A 21,938-nucleotide genomic window follows, 5' to 3' on the forward strand; every position below is an offset into this window, starting at 1 on the left:
TGGTTTCTATTCCCCTGGTTGTCCTGGAGAGAGCCCCTGACCCCCACACCCCTGCTGCAAAGTGAGAAGCTGTTTCCTTTAGTCCTCCCACCCACCACCTGCCCTCTGTGGACCAGAGGCTGAGGGCAAATACAGGTGCTCCAGGTCTCCCTCCCCCCACACTCCCCATCCTACCCCCCCACCCTCCATGCCCCAGTGGGTCCTTACACAGGGGGTTTAGGGACCTGGACATAAACACACACATTCCCTCTCATTCCCATACTTGAAGTCTCAGACTTTACTGGGCTGTGGACACAATCTTGAATTCTGGGTTCCACAAGGCGCTTAATGGCTTTCCGAAGTACTTTCAACTGAGTTTTCTCCTTTAGCCACTATGCCTATAGATTTTAGAACCTGGAGAAGTAACTCTATAGTATCTCATTAAAAAACAAAAACCAAAATACTCCCTTGAACTCCCCCCTCCAGGTACCACCCATTTCCTCAGCTGCACTTCAGAGCAAATTTCTCCAAAGAGTTGTCTCTAGTTCTCTGTATCCATGCCCCTCCTACCTCTCTTCCACCGATGCATACCGATCTTTTGTCCCCACTACTCCACTGAAACTGCTCTCAAGATCATCCTGCCTCAGCTTTCTGCCAGCCCCTCCCCCACCCCCTAGCAGCACCCAACACCACCAATCCCTCCTTTTTTAAAAAAATATTTATTTATTTTGGCTGCACCAGGTCTTTGTTGCAGCATGCATGAGGGATCTAGTTCCCCGACCAGGGATCGAACCCAGTCCCCCTGCGTTAGGAGAGCGGGGTCTTACCCACTGGACCGCCAGGGAAGTACCCCTCCTTTTTTCTTGCAACATTTCCTTCTCTCTCTCTCACCTCCTCGGACCTAGGAGTGTTGGCCTGCCCTGGATCTTTCCCTGGATCCATGGCTCTCTACCAGCCACAGCTGGCCACCAGATTTCATGACACCTGTCATTGAGCTCCTGACTTCAACATGACATAGCCTACTTACCCCCTCCCCCTTACCTGGATGGCTAATAGGGAATTCAGATGATATTCAGGCAAAATAGAGCTCCCGAGTCCACTATCCGCCACCATCCACCTGGCTGCTCTGGACCTGGGAGTCCCCCTGACTCATTCACCTCTGATCCATGAGTAAGTTTTGTTGGGTTTACCCTCAAAATAGAGCTCAGTTCTGCCCACTTGCATCCCCAGCCTGGTCCATCATCTGGCCCTCTGACTTGCCCCCACCCACCATCCATTCTCCACCTCCAATGGCTTCTCATGGCATTTAGGAAAAAAATAAATAAAAGCAAACTCCCTGCTATGGCCTAGGGGAGTAGGGGTGTGGGGTAGGGGGTGCTGTACAACCTGGCACCTGACTATTTCCCATCTCATCCCAGACCTCCTGCTCCCAGGGGAGCACTGTTCCAGCCATGTGGCTGCTAACAGTTCCTTCAACACAACCGGCCCCCACCTGCCTCCAGGCCTGGAGAGTCTGAGTGCCTGGAAGGTGTGTCCACAGCTCTTATTGTGGCTCAGTGCATCCTTCAGCTCTCAGAGAGGCCTTCCCTGGTCACACCATCTAAAGTAGGTTCCTGTTTTCTTCCATCACAGATCCTCATGGCCCCTAACTCTGCAGCACAGCCTTCTTACTTTACTGCCTGGGCTGTCTCCCAGGCTAGACTGGGATCTCCCTGAGAGCAAGGCTATGGTGTCTTTCACCAGCGCAGCACCGGTGTAGTAGGTGCTCAATAAATCCATGACATATTGAACGCATGACCAACACCTCCATGTACAGTTCCTGGAGGCTTTCAAGCCGTGAAGCCCCCCAGATGACCTCTTCAGCCACCATCCTCCACTCCCACTCAGGTTTTCCAGCCAGATACTCCTGACTCCGTCTGCCTACTTCCTGTCACCTGGACTCTTCAGATGTCCAAGTCCTTGTATTTCTACTTCCAATCTGCCCTCTCCTACTGCCCTCACCTTCCTTGGACCCTTGGCAAGCATGGCTTTCCACACCTTGCAGCCTTAGGCTTTCCCTGGAGTCACAAGCCTCTTGGGGCTCCTTGCTGCCCAGGGCAGGCAGCCTTGACCAGCATTCCCAGCCCCTTAACAGCCCTTCTCCAGCTGCGGCTGTACCGCCCCCTTGCTGTTCCTGGGAGGAGAGATGATATTCCCACACTATCCCTCCAGTGGTGCTGGAGGGGGCTGAGGGAGGGAACAGGGCCTCCACTGGCCTCCCCTCTTTCCTGGGGGACTCCTCCAGGCGCCCTGGGTAGGTGAGAGGAAGACCTTTTGGTGCTCAAATATCACAGCATGAAGCCTTCTCCCAGTTGCCATCTACCCCTACTGAGAGGAGGATCCAGGTTCCTATAAGGGCAGCCAGGAAGGCAAGGAGCCCTGTGGAAGGCCAGAAGGACCTGCTCCCCTCAGGACAATATCCCTCTGTGCCCCCCATACTCAGAGTCAGAATCTAGTGCTAGACAGCAGGCTGTTGAGCAGGAAGGTTCCAGAGCTGCCCCACTGCTCTCATGCCTTCTGACCTGGGTTCCAGTTCCACAGCCCAGCTTCTCAGCCAAGAAACCCCTGGCAGACAGACACCACTAAACACTGACCTACTTTCACTCATCCTGCTCCAGGGTATCCCTATGAGGGGCCAGGAATCTGCATTACCAGCAGAGCTGGCCCCAAACTTCCCCTCCCTCATCTACCCCCAGGCCCCACTTCATCTGAACCCCATCAAAGGCCACCTGAGTCCTTCCAAGTGGTAAGTCCAGGTGGCCTATCACCCTCCTGCCCATCACTGCCCTCCTTAGCCTTTATGTGTACCCCACATCCTCCTTATCCATGGCTCTCATTCTCACTGGTCCCCTGTGTCAAGGAGCTGCCCAAGGTTCTGCTTCGAGCTCACCATTCAGGGCTGACACTGCCTGCCGCCCCACTTCAGCTGTCTTTCAAATGACCACCAGCTCCTCCCAGCTCCTCCAAGGAAGCTGGATGCACAGAAAGGAAAAGTTAGTGGAGAAGGCATATAGGGCAACACCCTCGGGCAAGACGTTCAGCCTCTTTGGGTCTCTGATCCTTTTTATCTATAAAACAAAGAGGTTGAAATTGAGTCTTTTTTTTTAAAATTTTTATTGGAGTATAGTTGACTTACAATGTTGTGTTAGTTTCTGCTGTGTAGCAAAGTGAATCGGTTTTACATATATATATATATACCCACTTTTAAAAATTCTATTCCCATATAGGTCATTACAGAGTATTGAGTAGAGTTCTCTGTGTTATACAGTAGGTTCTTATTAGTTATCTAGAAATAGTTATTTTAGTTAGAAAATTCCATGAATTTTTGGTTATCAAACCATCTTTCGTCTTCCTGTTGTCCTTATTTTGCTATTATTTGTACATTCACCCAGGCATGAAATTTCAGAGTAAAGATGTAAAGTTTCTTAAAATTTTGAAGCTATGAAGGAAAAAAATTAAACTTGTTTATTGGTATGGGAAAAACAGTAGTAATGGTAGGATAAAATGGAAATATAGTCACACTTTATTTGGTTAGCTTTTTTTTTTTTTTTTTTTTTTACTGATTTAAAATCATTTATTAGTTTGACATAAAATTTGTTGACCCTGATGCAAGTTTTTTAACCAAATTATTTTGGCTAGTCAATTTAGCAATGCTGAGGCCTGGGCAAAACAGGAATAATTTGTGGATAAATTTATTTTTCTTCAAATTTCTGGAGAATGAAACAAAAGAATTTTGGAATTGTTTCAAAATGTTGGGTTTTTTTCCACTTTGGCTTTTTCCACTTCTACCTTGAGGTCATCCCTTTGGCTCTTGTCTAATTAGTCATTTCGTCTTGTCAATTGCTCCTTCAGAATCACTCTCTAGTTGGTCCAGTTCTCACCCCCACCAATGTGGAGTAGCATTACAGTCTACATGATCTTTTTTTTCTTTTGGTTGGGTCATTTCCCTGACCAGGGATTGAACCCGGGCCACAGCAGTGGAAGTGCAGAATCCTAACCATTAGACCACCAGGGAACTCCTGATCCTTCTTTTATTTAGGAAAAAAAAGTATCAAACAGGCTCCCATGGAACACTGGTGTCCCTGGGTATACAGAGGCAGTAGGGAGCCTTTTCTCCATCTTCAGGGGGGCAATTATCTTCGCGAATAGAACATTTTCAAGTTAAAAATTTTCTTCCCTTGTTTAAAAGTCACTACTACCATCACCACCACCACAACAGAACAACTATGTTTGCTATCACTTGTACTAGAAAAGACTAGCAGAAAGCAAAAAAAATTAAATCAGATAGGTATCTGACTTTAACAGAAAAGCTCAGAAATGGCCTTCAGGTGGATGTGCAATGCTGATCCAGGGGAGCAAACCCCTCTTTGGGAACCCAGCTCCCAAATGATGTTGAAACGCCCTCATATGTGTGCAGTGACCCCTGGCCAGGCCAATCAGAATACTCCTGACCATTGTGACTGATTCAGGGATGAGAGTGTGACCCCAGATTTTGGGCCTGCCTTTGGAGAGAGAGGTCGGGTCTTGCCTTTGGGGTGTTGGGGCTGTTGGGTGGCACAGAGGAAACTTACTACCAGGGGAGAGTGAAGCCATTAAGGATAGAGAGGGGGCTCTGATGACATCTGAGACCAGCTGAACTTGACGCTGGCACCACCCTGGACTCCTCTTAGAGCAACTAAGCCATTCCCTTTCCGTCATGAGCTGGCAGTAGGGCCGTGGTCAGATTTTCTTCGGGCATGACTGTTCCCTATATTATATGATAGAAATTAATACATCAGCATTTCTCTGTGCTCCTCAGAGAGCCTTGTGACTTTCAGCAGCTCCACCTTCTGCTTCAAATCACTTTCCACATGTCTATCCCACCAGGATTCCTTGATTCTGGGACTCTGTCTTGGTCAAGCATGCCCTCAGGGTTCAGTTCAGTAGTCCCTGGCCCCTACTGTGGGCCACTGGTGGGGAGGACCCCTTTCCCCATCCCCGGACTTCTTGGCCTCCAAGTCCTCCTGTCACTCAAAGATCATCCAGTTCTGGAGCTCTTTGCCATTTACTGTCTCCCCCTTCCCTCTGACAATTCTTTGGGGGTAATCCCCAAACCCTGGCGGTTTCTGGGAAGTGCAAGCACAGGAGCTCCTTCAAGGTTCAAGCCCTGTAGGATGGCGCGTGTGGTGGTGTGTCTGGGTGGGGGGGGGGGCGCGTAGCGGGGAGGGAGGGGGCGTGTTGGGAGGCTCTGGGTAAGCCGGTGCTGAGGAGGGTGTATAGTACTGAGGCCAAGACCCCTCCCCCAATTCTCTCGGCTCCTCGCACGGTTTTGCGATCACATAGAGCCTCCAAACCCAAGACCACCTTCCCAACCATTTAAGGGAGGCTGCCTGTGGAGCCTGCACCCTCCCCCTCGGGCCAGCTCCCAGATCTTCCCAGTGGGTCACTTCCTTCGTCCGGAGGCCCCTGCATTGAGGGTGGGATAGGAAGCAGGGTCTCTGTGGACGCCAGCGGTGCCCCTCCTCAGTTGGCCCTTTTTCCGAAACGACAGAAGCCCCTGCACGGGGTGGGTCCTTGAGAGCTCCGGGGATTCCGGCCGACCTCTCCCTTAGACCGTGTGGTTCCAAGGCCCGCCGGCCTAGGGAGCGCCAGGAGGGGTGCTCGGATCTAACCCGGCGAGGGCAGTGACTCTGCCACCCGGGCCAACTACTGTCCCTTCGCGCCTTGCTCATCCCCCGATTGTAAAGCGGGACCGAGTGGCCACCTGACGGAGCTTTGGCCGGGATTAAACCAAGCTACCAGCCTGTGAAGCAGTGGTTCCTATGGCAGCCTGGCGCAGGCGGGGTGCCCCGCAGGCCAAGCGCCGGGGCTGCGGATGCGGCTTCTCTGGGTGAGGGTGGGAGAGCTTATCTCTGGGGCCCCGGGAGACCCCCGCGCCCACAGCCAGCTTCCTCGAGCCCCTCCTTGGGATCTGGGACTCCCAGAGAGTGCCCACTGCAAGCCACGGTGGTCTCCTCATATGAACTGTATTCTCCATGGCCGCTCAGGGGTCTGGGGAGGGGAGTGGAACTCCCGAGGATCCCTCCTGAGGCAGCCCCAGCAAACAGGCGTCCCGGGGGAAAAACTGCGGGGAGGTCCCCAGTCCCAGGGGGAAGGCCACCTCCTGAACCCCCAGGGACACTTCGGGAATACAACAACAGGCAACTACTGGAGGCCCTGCTTGTTCAGTGATAAGTTTATTGGTCCTCAGCATTACATCTCAGTTAACAAGATAAATTCACATACACAACTGCAGGTAAAAAACATGAAAATAATATAAAAATAAATTGAAGGCTACTTTTATATATTTACTGAATTAAGTAGTGTAATAAATACTATAATAAGCAAAAAGCTTCAATCACACAATTGTTTCACTGAAGTTACAGTAGTGTTTGTAAATAGGAGTTTTAAAATTTAAGTTATGAATATTAAAGCACTGAAAAACTAGTATAAAAGTGAATTTTGGCACGTAAGTGAGCTCTTCTGTCATTAGTATTTGACAACCTGGAACAGTGAGGAAGCGATTTCTCACCTACTTTTTGAGGTACAACTATCCATCTAGGTCAGCAACACGGCTGGAATACTTAATAGCTTACAATCTTTGAGTTAACTTTTCCCTTTTGACAAGCCCAAAGAGCAAATCCAGAGCTTATTACTGTGCAAAAAATTTCCAAAATCCTAATAGAATTTAGGAGGGTACTTTTTTTTTGAGACCCACAGGGCCTAGTGTCCAGGCCTCAGGTCACAGCCCCCAGGACTCTGGGGGGCCAACTCCACTCCTTGCCAGTGGCCCCTTCCTAGGGTGATCCCTTTTCTCCAATTTCTGCCTCCTTCCAATCAAAAACAGAAAAATCCCACATCAAAATGTAAAATAACCTATAACTTCAGCGACTTCAACACTATCACACTCACTCGGGGTGATATAAAACTGAAGCTGCTAATAGAAAAGTGGGCAGAAAGCATGTAAGACCCTGGAGGACTTCTGCCTATCCCTAGGAACCTGATGTCTTTGGCTGGATCCCTGGTATCCACTTCTAAGGTCAAAATTTCAAACACAGTGTCATGGCCCTTCCTCTAGAGACAGTCTAAGACCCCACACCTCCACCTGGAGTGTCCAGAGGAATCAAGTGGATATTAATCTTCACATCCAAGACCCAGAGGCCCCAAAGGTTACAGAAGGGGCAGTGTGGGAAGCATCCTCCCAGCCTCAGTCCTCAAAGAGCTCACACAGCGCACCGCTAGTGTGCCTCTTCACCAGGGGCACAGCAAGTACGCCCCAAGGAATGCCCTTTCGCCAGTGTGCCCTTCACACTCCCAAGCAGGCTGAGGAGTGTCTATGGAAGCCTCAGCCAGCTTTGCCTTTTTGGCTTTGAAACTTAACATTTTGACTTTTTTCAATCACAGTTTCATATTCAAGTTGAGGTAATCACAGTTTCCCCTCTAACAGGAGAGGAACTGGGACAGTGGGGCAAGTTGGTGAGAGAGCATTTCTATGGACAATGGTCAGAAACCAAGACCATCAGGAGGTATAACCCCATGCAGTGTTTAAGACCCACTTTTATGGCAGGCTCCGACCCCTCTTTAAAAACTCTTTTGTGCAGCAGCCAGGAAATGGCTCGAGCTCCTAGAAAGAGAGCTTTCATTTAAATGTTCACAGCAACCCACCTGGAGGAGATGGCCTGTCGTCTCCCCCCCGCCACCCTCCCACCCCTGGCTCCCTTTTCTAAGGCTGCTTGAGTTTTTAAAAAGAGCTCGGTAGAGCTAAAGGAAGCTACAGTAACTCATCATTATTTCATCAATTGCACTTAAGATCTCTGTTATTGATTCTGAAGCAGAGGCAGGCCCACTGTGGACCCCAGCCTCTGGGCCAGCTAGAAGTGAGGAGCTCCCAGACTGGGGCTCCACACCTGGGCCCTTGTCACCAGCAGCTTTGGGAGCTGGGACTGGAGCACATGGGCCTTTCAGAAGCCTTTCTTCAAGCAAGAGTTCTTATTAAATGGTATTTGGAGTATTGTTCATTTGGTTTCAAATGAAAAATTTTTTTCTAATATAAGTACATTTTACTAACAAGCCTTTAACAACTGCTTTACTACTTGCATGCAGGCCTGTGTGTGACAGACTACATGTGCTCCATCGGTTTTCTGTCTCTCCTCTGTGCCAGGATCCTTTCTCAAAAACCCCTCTACATTACTAGAAACTTTGCTGTTTTTGCCTATGTGCTCCTTCCTAAGGCATGCAAAAAAATACGTGAAATTCAGAAAGCATTTACAATCTAGGCAGCTGAGGCGCTGAAGTCCTAACAGACATCACCTAAGTATCTGTGCCTGCGACCTTCCTCTTCCCCACACTAATTCTGGAGGTCAGGCATGGGATACACTTGAAATTCCCCTCTGCTTTTTAGTCCAGCTGAAAACAAAGCTACTAGAAGGAATTCTAACTTGGATATTGGAAATTCCTGGTCCCCTGGAGCCAAACAAATACAAGGCTAGCAACGATGCTTGGAGACATGAGATTCCTGAAGGTTGGGCTGAAAACCAGGCCTTCCCTGGCAAGACTGAGGGGAGGTATGGGTGCTGAGACTGAACCCCCTTCAAGTGAAGATGCCCCATAAGCGACCAGAACCCTGGGCCTAAGACTATGCAGGTGCAGGACACTGCCCTTAACAGTGAGGCAAAGCGTCACCAAGGAGGCCTGAGCAGCAGTTTTTCTCGTCCCCGAATGAGGCAAACCAGAGTGATGACATGAGGAGGCTCAAAACCAGTCCCAAGGGGGGCTGCTTGTGTCAATTCAAAAGCCACCTACTTCTGGAAAGCAACAAGTCTTCCCCCTCTGTTTAGTCCGTAAGTGAAATTCCCTCATTTTAGAATAAGCTGCTGATCTCCGCCCAAGCTGTTGGCTCTGTGGGTTGGGACTGACCAGGGCTTGTGCTGTTCCCTCTAGGACTGGGCACAGGGTCAGCAGGGCCCAAGCCTTCAGTGGAAGGGGCCTAAACAGGGAGGCAGGCACTCCACTGGGGTGAAAGGCTCTCCTGGGGTGATGTCTGAGGCCCGAGGCCTGTGGTGGCCTGGGCCCCCAGGCATGGCCACAGTTTAGCAGCCAGAATTCTTTATGTCCCAGCAGTCACTCTGTGCAATCCAAACGCTCCTCCCCACCCTCACACACTGCTGCAACAGCCCAAAGGAAATACTGTTATCAGAGACCCAGAGGTCCTGGACTGCCGGCTGCACACAAAGGGCAGCCCCTGTCTGCTCATCCTCCATGAGGACCCCCCTCCCCCACCAAATCAGTGGTGCAGGTGATGCTCTTCAGCGCTGTATAGAGAATAACGACAACATGCACTCAAGCCAGCACACAAAGGCCAAGGAGAACAAAGACAGCCCCTCTAGGGAGAGGCCTCTGGAAAAGCTGAGGTTAAGACACCCCGTTTTAAAACGTCCGTCTCCAGGGTCTTCTTCCTCTAGGGCTTCTGCTCAAAGAGGTCATGATACTCCTGCTGCTCCAGCTCGCGGTTATACTTCTCGATTTCCCGGTTGGCTTCTTCCACGTAGTCATTCATGAACTGGTCCATGACTGGCACCTCATTAAGGAAGAAGGTCCTGAGCCTGGGGGCCAAGGGAGCTGCCAGGCCAGAGGAATATGTGGACAGATGAAGTAGGGGACACTGAGGTAGTGAGTGCTCAGCCTGCACAGAAGGTACCTGACTGGCTTTTTTAACATACTGGCAGCACCACAGCTGCAAAGAATGTGACAGGGATTGACACAGGGCCCATCATGAGCTCTTAGAACTGAGCCCTTCAGCTTTCACTAGCCCACAGCAGCACCCCATCCACCTTTTCACAAATTAACTACTGTAATCAGATCCAGTCTCCAACTTGTAAATCATGACTCCCTGATGACCACAGGATGTCACCACAGCTGCATTTAAACTACAACCCACAGAGTAACCTCAGCCATCATTGAATGAAGAATAAATGTAATTTTAATGACTCTAAGAGGACAAAATGAAAAGTCAGCCTCTGTGGCTTGCCGTGTATTCCCAAACCCAGCCGGCACCAGGGGCTGGGCTATGATGGCTCTAGCAGATACCCTCTTTACAGCCAGGTTTTCACACACCCCCAGCCTCTCTGCCCCAGATTCCAAGGATACGTGGGTGAAAATCAGTCTTGTCACCAAAGAAGTTGACAAACTGGGTGCCATTATAAAAGTAACCTGCAGGTAGGGGGTCCAGGTGGCGTTTCACCTGTAGGAGAAGAGTCCTGTTAGAATTATCTGACCATTTTCTATCATTCACTCACTCATTAAAAACAAAAACAGGGACTTCCCTGGTGGTCTAGTGGTTAAGACTCTGCACTTCCACTGCAGGGGGCGTGGGTTTGATCCCTGGTCGGAGAACTAAGATCCTGCGTGCTGCGTGGTGTGGCCAAAAAAAAAAAAAAAAACCCCCAAATCAAACAAGCCTATTACCCTAGCAAAATAGCCCACTTTGCCCTGTGGAAGGCTGGGTGTGCCAGGGAATTAACACCATCCTCACAGCAGCCATCAAACAATGACTGACGGAGGTCCTCCCACCTCTCAGGGAGGAACTCTGGGATTATTCATGGGACTAAGCCCCAGGTGCCCACAGTGGTACTGGTTTGACAATACACGATTCCCTTCTCTTACTTTCCCATTTTCCTAATAGTGTTTTCTAGAATCACTTCCAAAATAAACTACCTGTGCTCAAATCCTTGTTTAAGGTGTGCTTCTGGGGAAACACACACTGCCTGCCTTCTGAGGTGCCCATGGTGTCCTCACCAGGAACACCCAGAGATGCCCAGGCCCTGGAGTCAGAATAAAGGGGCCCTCCTCAAATCCACATCAGGGGCTCCTGGAGGCCCAGAGTCCTGCCCCACCTGCTCATTACTGGGACTTGTGACACAGCTCATGCTGAGACCTGGACTCTCTGTCCCTTTTAATCTTTGCCCCCAAACCCATCAGGAAAAGGCCTCAGTGGGTATGGGAACTGGGGTAGACCCTGGGAGTCAGCCTGGAGTCTGAGAGGGCTCCTCAAAGGGCCTCTCGTCCTGGCCTCAGGATTTCACAACCTGCCCATGAGCAGCTTCAGGGTCTAGAGTTTTTACCTGGGCCCTCGCTGGTTTCTCTGTGGTTTATCTAGGACAGAGGAATGGGAGGAAAGGACTTCTGCAGCTGCTTGAACACGGTGACAAAACAGACCTCCACGTCACCTGTTTCTCCCACAGGCACTAGTTCTCCTCAATTTCATAACCACATCACACCAGAGGTCACCCCGCCCTTCTGAGGTTGCAAGGCCAGGTGAGCTGAGGTTTCTCTTTACCCAGCTTCCCTCTGTGGCCTGAGAGAAGCAGGACCTCCAGCATGCCCTACAAACAGCCACCTCACTCAGGAATCCTAAAGATAGAGCTGCGCAAGAACAGCCTTGGGACACCGAGGGGACTTAGGCCTCCAGGGCAGGGTACTCACATGGATGTTCCTGATCTCCTGCTGGGTCAGCATCCCCCTGGTCTTCAGGGCCTTCCTCTGAGGCTTCTGTGCAGAGATGTAAGGAGGCGTCAGTTTCCAACAGAGCTGATGGGTACACGGGAGGGTGAGGGCTCAGGGCTCTGGGGGCCAGTTACATGACTGAGATGCCAGCAGAAGGGGAAGCACAAGCATCGTCATGGACTGGATACAATATCCTGCCTGTCTGCCCCTTGAGAAGACCACTTTCCCACCACAGAGCCCTGCGGGCCAGGGGGGAACAAACACGGCAGAAGAGAGACTGATGCATTTGCAAATAGGCATGTTTCTGCCTCTTTGCAGATTCTCAATCCTAAGCCCCACCAGTGACAGACATGCAGACAAAAGAACTGGAGGTCTCACAGTCAAATACCATTTAAGAGTTTATCTAATGAGTCTGAGAAAGACCCAGTCTGCAAGCAGTCATTCCTTAGTATAAAAGACAGGTCCCAACTGAGCATGTACAGAAGACCCAGGCCCCAGCCAACTCTATTTCCAGAGCTCTAGAATAAGCTTAAGCTCAGACTGTGCTAAGAGACTTAGAACCCAAAGCTAGCAGCATATTAGAGGATTTTAACTCCAGTCCGGATTTTTTTTCTTTGTAGTATTGGACTAAAGATGCTTGTGTGGATCTATAGGCAAGCCTCCTCTTCCCCTGTACATCTCTCCAGGGCCTCCAGGCTCACTGCTGTCTATGCTTGGAGTCTTGGTTTGCAAAGGACTCTAAGCATATCTTTGCTGTTTTTCCTTTCTAGAGAGAGAACCAAAGTACAGGAGATGCTGGGCTCAGAAGACAGGAGAGCCTATGAATTAGGTTCAGCTAAGAAGACATTTTTGAGTTTAGAACACTAAGCTGATCCAGGGTCCACATGGAACAACTAAGTTTCACCTAGGTCCTGGTTAAGCCATCTGATAACTCCAGTCTGCCTTGGGAAGCAGGACTGGAAATGGCTTTGAGAACCTGGGCTCGCAGGGTAGGCAGCAAAACAAGTCTGCCTGGAGTTTGCCCCAGGGGCTTCCTCCCACTCTCAGAGTCCCTGAAAACACTGGCTGAGCCTGTGAGGGGTGAACCAGTGGGGAGAAAGCAGGGAGAAGGTGGAGGGGCTTCTGCCTCAGGTCCAGTAGCAACTCTGAAGTGTCTGGTCATATCAGTGCCAGGTCTGTCTGGGCTTTGGAAACCACCTGCTTAGCTGACTGCCGCAGCCAGTCCTTGACACTTTCTTCCTTCAGGGAGCAGCCTATGAACACGAGGTAGCATTCCTGCTGCCCACTGCTGCCTTGAGGTGTGCTTCTGGAGTCAGGCGGTGGCGTGGGTCCCTCCAAAACTGGCACGATGCTCAAGGAATTGGCCAGAGTGTTGTGGCAGACCTCCATGGTCCTCTCAGAGTCTGCAAGGAGAACACTTTAGTCCCTGAGACCCTGCCCCGAAAGGAGAAGGTTACACTAAGACTGGATTAGTGCAGCTGTGGGGGACAGATTCACAAGATATGCAGGAGGGCGAACTGACATGACTGGCAGCAAATTATAAAGGATGAAGTAAGAGAGGGAGGAACAATGTAAGTTTCTAGCTAAGCAGATTGGGTGATCAGGTAGACACCATTAACCCAGAAGGGGACTACAAGAGGAAGAAAAGGTTTGCAAGTGGGAGAAGAAGAGTTTGACTCTGCATCTGCGGCATTTGAAAGACTGCAGGACCCTGAGTGGGAGACATCTGCACAGTCATTAGAAGAAGGGAATGGCTGGGGTCACCCCTATGGAAGAGGTAGTTGAGGAGAAGCAAGGAACGCTCCTTTGGTAGAGGTGGAAGGGGTAGGTCTCAGCTGAGGCCTGAGAGTCCATGGGAGGAGGGCAAGCTCAACAGTACAAGTGCTGCAGGAGGGACACATGGGTGGGAACAGAAAAGATGTAATCGGGTTTATAAGCTGAGGAGCTGGGGGCTAAGATATACTGAAGACACAAGAAAAGGGTAAGGTTCCCCAAACAGGCATGATGAGAAAGAGATCTAAAACAAAGAAAGGTTTACCTTTAACAAGAAAGGGGTCAAGAGTCAGTTTAAATAAAAAAGAAAAGGAGGTGATGACAGGGGAGAGGGAAGAGCAGGTGGGGTCTGTCAGAGCCTGAGGGAAGGAAGTGGGCTTGAGTAAGGGGCTTGTAGAGAGGGGCCAAAGTTTCAGATTCAATAACATAAATTAAGCCAAAGGTTAAGGACCTTGAGAGATTCTTTTATAGAGGCTCTGCCACCTAATTCTCCTATCTGAACCCAGATGATTCCATGCTTACAACTCTCAGTGGCTCCCTGCTGCAGACACCCCCAGTTACCTGCCCAGCCTCCCCTTCTTCCTCCAATACCAATTCCCCATGGGCAATGGCAACTTGATCCTGGCCAATGAGAAGTCTGCTGAGGAACTGATAAAGACACCCACAGAAGAGCCAGCTTCTTCCATCAGCTGGCTGTTGTGTCTGGATGTGACACCTAGACCTGCAGCACTACCTGGCAACCATGAGGGGTGGGAACCTGAGGAAAAGCTGACACCAAGAATGTAAGAACACAAAAGCCATACATTACCTGGGTCTTCACTTCAGTGGCCTTGCTATGCTGCCAGATCTCTTGACTTCTGGCTATGTAGCTAACACCTGCTAGTTGAGCTGGGGTTTTCTGTTATAACTGCCAAAGATGCCCTAACAGACACACTCCCTCACTTCCTCCCCTGGGACCCAGACACAGTAAACACTTTTTGGTTCCTGAAACGTGCCTTTTTTTGCCTCACATCCACAGCACATGCTCTGCCTTTTCCCTGGAACATTCTCCCCTTTCTCAATGTTGAGTTAACTGTCTCCTTGTTTTCACACCTTCCCTGAACCCCAGCCCAGGACTGACAGACTTCAGGTTGCAAGGGCTCCAGGGGTCAAAGGCTGATAAACAGGTTTACTGAACAGAGAGGAGGAGAAGGCAAGTGGAAGGCTTGAAGACTTTGGCAGAAACGGATCCAGAGCTGGAAGGCTCAGCATTGGGGTAGCTCCTGGTGACAGGTCTAGGAGGAGGCCATGGATGGCTCAAGAGGGGTGGAGTGTGAGTCTCTAGAACAAGGAAGTCAAGGAGCTGTGAGGAGAGGCCCTGGGCAGGTTCATCCAGGGGCAGGAAAACAGATCCTCCACTGCAGAGCAGAAGGACCTGGAGAAAGATTGGGACCCTGACTGAAAGGGATGACTGGAGGAGCCTATGGTGTAAGACCCAGAGGGGAGGGTTTTTTGAGAGAGTCTAAGAGGCATCAGTGGTCTGCAAAGCACCAGCAGAGGCTATGAACTCACATCATGAGATGTGAGCACTCCACAGAGTAGCGCTCCCAAATCCAAGCGCCCAGTTACCTGAAAACTTCACTTTGCCCAGGATGTGGTAGATGTTTCCAGAGAAGGGACTTGGCTTGATAGAGGACTGAATTGCTGGTGGAGGAAGAGGACAGGGTTGTTACTCACCTGGGGGCAGAGGCCAAGTCCAGGGTGGCACAGCTGGGAGGGTTAGGGACTGGAAAGGCACCTCCTCTAGGGTCCAGGGTTCACAGGTACCCCCACTAGATCCTCCCCCAGTGGCTCTGCCACTATTCCCAGGGGTAAGGGACTCCTGGGTCCTCAGATTCTTCTGCCTGCTTTCAGACCCAAATGGTGAGAAGAGACAGCACACACAGAATGCTAAAATGGTGCCAGGAAGTGGGGACAACTCTGGGGCATTCTTTTACCAGTGTCTGGGACATGTACCGGTCAAGGCTTACCTTTACACTTGGCCACAAAGCGAGTCTTCTCCAAGGGACGACCAAACCATACACAAATCTGAACCATTAATGGAAAGACCGATCCAACATCAAATTTACCTTCATACCTTAAAAGGTTTAAAAAATTATAAATACAAGTAATTGGGGCTTTGAGTGTTACTACATACTACATTGGAAAGAACTACATATCACTTATCATATTTGAATTCTCCCTTAATTGTGCGTCATTTTGTATACAAAGCACTTATTTGAAAGTATTTATGTCTCTTTCATCTTGAGACTGAGAAGCATGTTTGTCCCCTTAGAGCAGGAAGGTCTTACCTTCTTTGGACTAGCAATTCCTTAAAGTCAAAGACCCCCTCTACCTTTGAAGCTTGCCAGTATCCCAACTGGGATTAGGGGTCCCTCCTGGTACCCTTGGAGCTCTTCCTCAGGATCCCCTCCCACTCTCTTCAGGGCTCCCACTATGCCCCACCCTCACTGAGGGCAGTTTAACAGACTACATTTGGATGTGCAGTCTCTCCAGAAGGAACTAAAGGGCTGGGGCATCTCTGATCTATTTTCTCAGTTTTGAGTTCAGCAGACATACTGACTGCCAAAGACTCATTAAGAACGCAGCATTTTAAAAATTTAATTTTTTATTATGGAAAATTTCAAAGATATGCAAAGATAGAAGGGTAGTGTAATGAATTCCTACCACCCAGCTTCCAAAGTTATGAAACTGTCATTCCTTCTTTTGAATGATTTCATTGAGATGAATCCCTTGATTGGAATCAGTCCAGGAGGGCATAACATCTCATGGGTAATTTATAACACCACCACCAGCAGTAGATGAGTGTACTAGTTTCACAACAATTCCCCCAGCAATGAATTTTATAGATATTTTTGCCTAAATGTAACAGGTGTCAATCAAAGCAACAGTGAGGCACCATTTTGCATTTGAGTATTACCTACATGGAATTCTGTTACCACAGTTGCCATTTATACTTGGTCTTAAGTGGACTGTTCACATCTATATAATGTGGGTTACTTTTCTTAAGTATCTAAACAAGCTTCCCAAATACTATATTAACCCTTCGTCACATTTGATGCAAACACTTCCCTCCAGTCTACTGTATTTTATTAGTTTCCTTTGTTGAAAACTGCACTGCAGTTTTGAATTTTACATTGTTGAAAGTATCTTACTCTTTAAAGCAACTTCTTTAAAGTAAGGTGGTGGCATAACATTTTTGCAAGACTGACATGTTCTTTTTGTTCTCTCCCCATCCAAACATGAGATTTGGAGACCACGGGCTTCTCAGGCTTCTGTGTTCAGAGGCTGTATCCTTAGGGGAATTTGGAGGGGCCAGGGGAAGAGTACAAGGTTTCCTTACAGACTAGGAACAAGCCCTTCTACCAGGGGAGGTGGGGGTGGGGTCGATGACAACAGAGGGCTGTGGGAGGGGAATGGCTGAGAATCTGCACAGCACAAAGCTGAGCACATCCTGCAGCTAAAGCCTGTTCACTCTGAGGTGGTGGCCCTCACCCAAGGAGAGAGGGGAGTAATGTATAGCGATGAGCAAGAATCTGATGACTGCCATCTTGTTAAAAGAGTAAATCATCTGCTTCCTAGGAATGAACTTGGAAGGGAGGGCCTGAAGGGTGATTCTGAGGCCCCTCCATCTCTGATTCTCTACAAGGACTGATCTTCCTGATAAAGGAAGATTTCAGACTCTAGATTCACAGAGACTTCTAATGAACTCCCTCATACCTGGCTCTGTCCTAGATCGGTCTGCCTCCAGAAAAGTCTGTGCCCTGAACTAGGTTAATGTATGCCATGCCCACAATGAGTTGGTATGGACTGGAGAATAGGTGTTTCCCTAGGCACCAGGTGGAGATGACAGAAGTCTCAGGACCAGGCCCAGAGGTGTGGGCAGCAAAAAGGTCAGTAGCTGCAGCCACTGGAGAGGAGAGTTTCACCCCAGAAGCTCCATCTTTTTCTTTTTAGCTAAGATATTATTGTCTTGTTCAGGCATAAAGAATGATCCACTTACTCACTGTTTAAGTATGATGTGACTCAAACCAGAGGTTCCTTCTAAAAATAAGCCTGAAAACCTTCAATTTTACATATTGACCTTTTTTTTTTTTTTTTAAACAGGATAGTACAATCAGTTTTTTGCTGGTACAAAATACTGGTGATGTAAGGGGTGGTTGGAGGACACACAGAGGTGGCTGAGGGAAGTGAGTGAGGATAATAAAGATGATCCAAATCAACATGAGGGATCAATTTTGGCTAAGCTTTAACAACTGTCTTCCCCTGAACCTTCAACAGAGCAAAACTAGTTATCCATTCCATACAGGGACAAGTGCAGCATGGTGGTTAAGAGTACAGGCTCTGCTGTACAGCAGAAATTAACACAACTTTGTAAATCTATTATACTTCAAAAAAAAAAAAATACAGGCTCTGAAGCCACACAACCTGGGTTTGAAACCCAACTCTTTCATTTACTTGGACAAGACATTTAAGTCCTTGCTGCCTCAGTTACCTTATCTCTAGAATGAAGAAAATAATGGAATCCACCTTGCAGGCTTGGTTTGAGGATGAATGAGATAACACAGGTTGAACTCTTAGAGTGGCACTGTGAACAGAACTTTCTGTGATGATGGAAATGTTCTGGATCTGAACTGTCCAAGACAGTAGCTGCTAGTCACAGGTAGCTGTTAAGCACTTGAAATGCGGCTTGTGTGACTAAAAGGCTAAATTTTAAATTTTACTTTATTTTTATTAATATACATTTACATTTTATTAAGTAGCCAAATATGGCTAGTGGCTGCCGTACTGGAGAGCGAAGTCTTAGAACAATGTGTAGCACACAGTAAGTGCTCAAGTGATGCTGGAAATATGATTACAGTGTACTTCACACTCTCTTTTCTCTTCCTCTCCTATCTGGAGGACAGGTTCAGGCTAGGAGGCCACCTGCAGAGCACAGAACATCCCCTGGGCCACAACAGCAGGGAACCTACCTGTCAGATGGGAACCCTAGAGGACTGACTATTCTCAGGAGAGACTCTCTCACCCGGGAGGGTCATAACTCCTTGGTTCCATGGCGGCCACCTCACCCTCACTAGAGGCTAGAGGAAACAAAGGATACCATTGTGCTTAAGGCCTATAAGATGACTCCTTAAGTCTCAACATCCAGCAAGGGTCTCAATTTGGACCCCAAGATGTGGATCACTGGGCTTCCAGCAAGGCCAGTGGTTACTGGGACATGGCAGGTTGTTGCAGCTGCCATTGTCACCCTCCTAGAGCACACCTGGTATTTTCGCTTTCTCTTTTTCTGTCCTGTAAATAAATAAATCACTGAGTTTATAAAGAAATCTTAGCTACTTTTCAATGATGATACTTGCCAGCCAGGGTACATTAGATATCGAGATCGTAGCATCTGAGGACTCGAAAAACTATTTTCTGAGAGAATCAGTTCAATGTCTTCATTCCTTTGAAAACATACAGAAAATCCAGGTTAATTAGACCTATTAACCTTAACCTGTACATTCTGCTTACTCTCTACACCCCCATACACACATACAAGTACATACATATATTTTTTTTTCTGTTATTTCACCCCTAAATACTTTAGTATGCATCTCTAAGAACAAGCACATTCTCTGGAAAAACCGCAACAGTATTATCACACTGAGGGAATTTAATACTGAGGACAAGCAGCACTGGTACCACATGGGAGCTTGGTGGAAATGCAGGATCTCCAGCCTACTCCAGACCTACTGAATCAGAACCCTCGTTTTAATAAGATCCCCAAGAGGTTCATATGCACATTAAAGTTGGAGAAGTATTGATCTAATATATATCCATTTTCAAATTTCCCCTTTTTGGGGGGATAGGGCACTCAGGATCTAATCAAGAATTGCTCACTAATTTATAATCTTTATTTTCCTTCAGTCTGGAATAATTCCTCCAACTTTTTTTTTTGTTTGTTTCTCATGGAGTTGACATTTTTGAAGAGTACATGCCAGCTGTCTTGTGTCCCACAACCTGGATTTGTCTGGTTGCTCCTCATGATTAGATTCAGCTAAACATTTCTGGCAAGATTAATGGCCAAGTGATATTGTGTCCTTTCCACAGTGTCACGAAGGAGGCACATGACGTCAGTTTATCCCATTAGTGGTCTTGCTAAGTTTAATCATTTGGTCAATGTCATGTCTTCTAGATTAGAGCTCTCCATTGTGAAGGTACTTTTCTCTCTTTGTAAGTAGTAAGTAGTCTGTGGAGTGACAGATACTTTTTATTTATTCATTAATTAATTTAATTTATTTATTTATGGCTGCTTTGCATGTTCATTGCTGTGCACGGGCTTTCTCTAGTTGCGGAACAGCGGGGGCTACTCTTCGTTGCAGTGCGCGGGCTTCTCAGTACAGTGGCTTCTCTTGTTGCAGAGCATAGGCTCCAGGTGCGCAGGCTTCAGTAGTTGTGGCACATGGGCTCAGTGGCTGTGGCTCGCGGGCTCTAGAGAGCAGGCTCAGTAGTTGTGGCGCATGGGCTTAGTTGCTCTGTGGCATGTGGGATCTTCCCGGACCAGGGATTGAACCCGTGTCCCCTGCATTGACAGGCAGACTCTTAACCACTGTGCCACCAAGGAAGTCCCGTGACAGATACTTCGAGACAAGTGAGTATCCTTTTCTTCAACAATCTGTCATCCACTGCTTTTAGCATCCATTGATAATTGTTGCCTAGATCAAGTATTATATGAAAGGTTACAAAATGCTGACTTTCTAGTACTATAAATCCTTATTTATTCATTAGCTAGCATTCTTCTATAAAGAAGAGCTTTACTGTTCTGTCCCTCTCCCTTTTTTTAGTATCACCACAGACTCATTTTACTCCACGTGCTATATAATCCATTATTATCATGGTTCTCTCATATATTCAAGTTGTCCCAAATTTGCCTAGTGGGAGCTTCTTAAGCTAGCTTCTGTATCCTTTCGACATATCTCCACTAATCTTTGAATACTTCCCTGCTTTTCTGTCATAAAATGTACTAGGCTCACCTTGTACTTTCACTCCCTAAACCTGCAATCAGCCAATTCTCCAAAGAGTGCTGATACCTTGTAGCGGAGATTGGTACTTAGAAATTAAGATCTAGAGGTAGAAGTATTAATTGCTATTATTATTTCTAGTCCCTTTTAATGGAAAGGGTATTATTTCTGGTCCCTTTTAATGGAAAGAGCTAGGGAATATACTTTTTTTTTTGAAATAATGAATTTATATCGAGTCCCCCAATTCAACTCCAACATTTGCAGGGTTTTTCCTTACCTTTCCCATTTCATATTTATAATCTCCCTTCTCTAATCAGTGATGTCGTTTGGAATCAGGGTTCCAACAGAGGATTATGCTCAGAAGCTACTTGAATTAGTTTGCATATGTACGGTTCTTATTACTTTGGTATACAGATGGATTCACTTTTTTTTTTGTATTTTTTCCCTCCTTGTTGACTTAATTTTTGAATGTGTAAAATATGTGCAATGCTCAAAAGTCAAAACTATATGAAAAGTATACACCTTTTAGCACCTTATTGAGCAAACAAAACTGCTATATGACAAGATGTTTTCATACATACATACACACAAAGTCACTAATTCTCTATTTTTAGTTTGTAATTTGAACCCAGGTCTATGAAGTAAAGATATAATTTCCCTATGTTTCTATGCCATTTCTCTCACATCTTAACACAAAGAACATTGAGAGAGTCTTGACTTCCATCCTTTAATGATGAGAACGTGAATGCATCAAAACAAAACATCTCAAAACAGTACAGGATATTAACATGTGGGGTCCTCTTGGTGATTTTTACACAGCATCAAAAGCACTTCAAGACCTGACTTTTTATAAATGCTCAGGTCTTTGATATAGTGGAAAGACCCAGTGGGCCATAGCCAGACTGCTGCATCTGAGAAAGTGGCTGGTCCTGCGGAGTGAAGTGAACTGGTAAGTTTACCTGGTGACAATCCCATTTTCTGCAAGAATGAAGGCTGCGGAAGGATTGGCAGCTCTGATGAGGCTCTGCAACTGAATGAGGAGAGGGTGCCTCTGCTCTGTGGTGTGACTGGTGAACACAACATTACTCACCAGGCCTGGGGAACAAAACCAAAAACAGTTCAGTCTTTATATAGAGTCCTGACTGGGGCTGAGGGTTTGCACAAATGTGAGCCCTTGCTCCCTCCCCTAATCGTCCCTTCTAGCAGCCCCCTCATGTAGACACCCCTGACACCCAACACTGACATACATAGCCATCATTCTGCTCCTCTTTCTGCCACTGCAACCTCTTGGAGTGAGTGGCCTCAACTCTGTAGCTGCCTCACCTCCTAACCTCCTCTGTCTTCTTAATTCCGCTTTGATACCTGGAGCTTTTTCATCTAAGGGCCCTTTCTGTATCCCATGTACTTAACCTCATCAGGAACTGGTGCCAGTGACTTTTCACCAGTTCAGGACACAGACGTGTACCAAGCACAAACCATATGTCAGGTGCTAACCATTCTCAAAGAGTGCACAGTCAAGAAGTCTCACCCATGGACCCACAGTTCCAAGGTAAGTGCTAACAAAGATATTCACAGAGTGACACAGTA

General features: G+C 47.8%; 1 protein-coding gene across 1 annotated transcript in view; it reads right to left on the minus strand.

The window, feature by feature from the left end:
• Nucleotides 1–6,376: 6,376 nt before the first annotated feature.
• DNAAF9 (dynein axonemal assembly factor 9) overlaps nucleotides 6,377–21,938 on the minus strand; it is a 146,989-nt gene continuing 131,427 nt past the window's right edge. The window contains exons 30-37 of the mRNA XM_068565644.1: nucleotides 21,311–21,446; nucleotides 18,708–18,794; nucleotides 15,321–15,427; nucleotides 14,920–14,994; nucleotides 12,736–12,941; nucleotides 11,518–11,583; nucleotides 10,183–10,276; nucleotides 6,377–9,606 (exon numbers count right to left, since the gene is read on the minus strand). Coding sequence (XP_068421745.1) covers nucleotides 9,494–9,606; nucleotides 10,183–10,276; nucleotides 11,518–11,583; nucleotides 12,736–12,941; nucleotides 14,920–14,994; nucleotides 15,321–15,427; nucleotides 18,708–18,794; nucleotides 21,311–21,446 — 884 coding nt within the window. The 3' untranslated portion in view covers nucleotides 6,377–9,493. The remainder of the gene's footprint in view (nucleotides 9,607–10,182; nucleotides 10,277–11,517; nucleotides 11,584–12,735; nucleotides 12,942–14,919; nucleotides 14,995–15,320; nucleotides 15,428–18,707; nucleotides 18,795–21,310; nucleotides 21,447–21,938) is intronic.

Source organism: Eschrichtius robustus, chromosome 16 (genome assembly GCF_028021215.1).
Source record: "Eschrichtius robustus isolate mEscRob2 chromosome 16, mEscRob2.pri, whole genome shotgun sequence".
Classification (NCBI taxonomy): Eukaryota; Metazoa; Chordata; class Mammalia; order Artiodactyla; family Eschrichtiidae; genus Eschrichtius; species Eschrichtius robustus.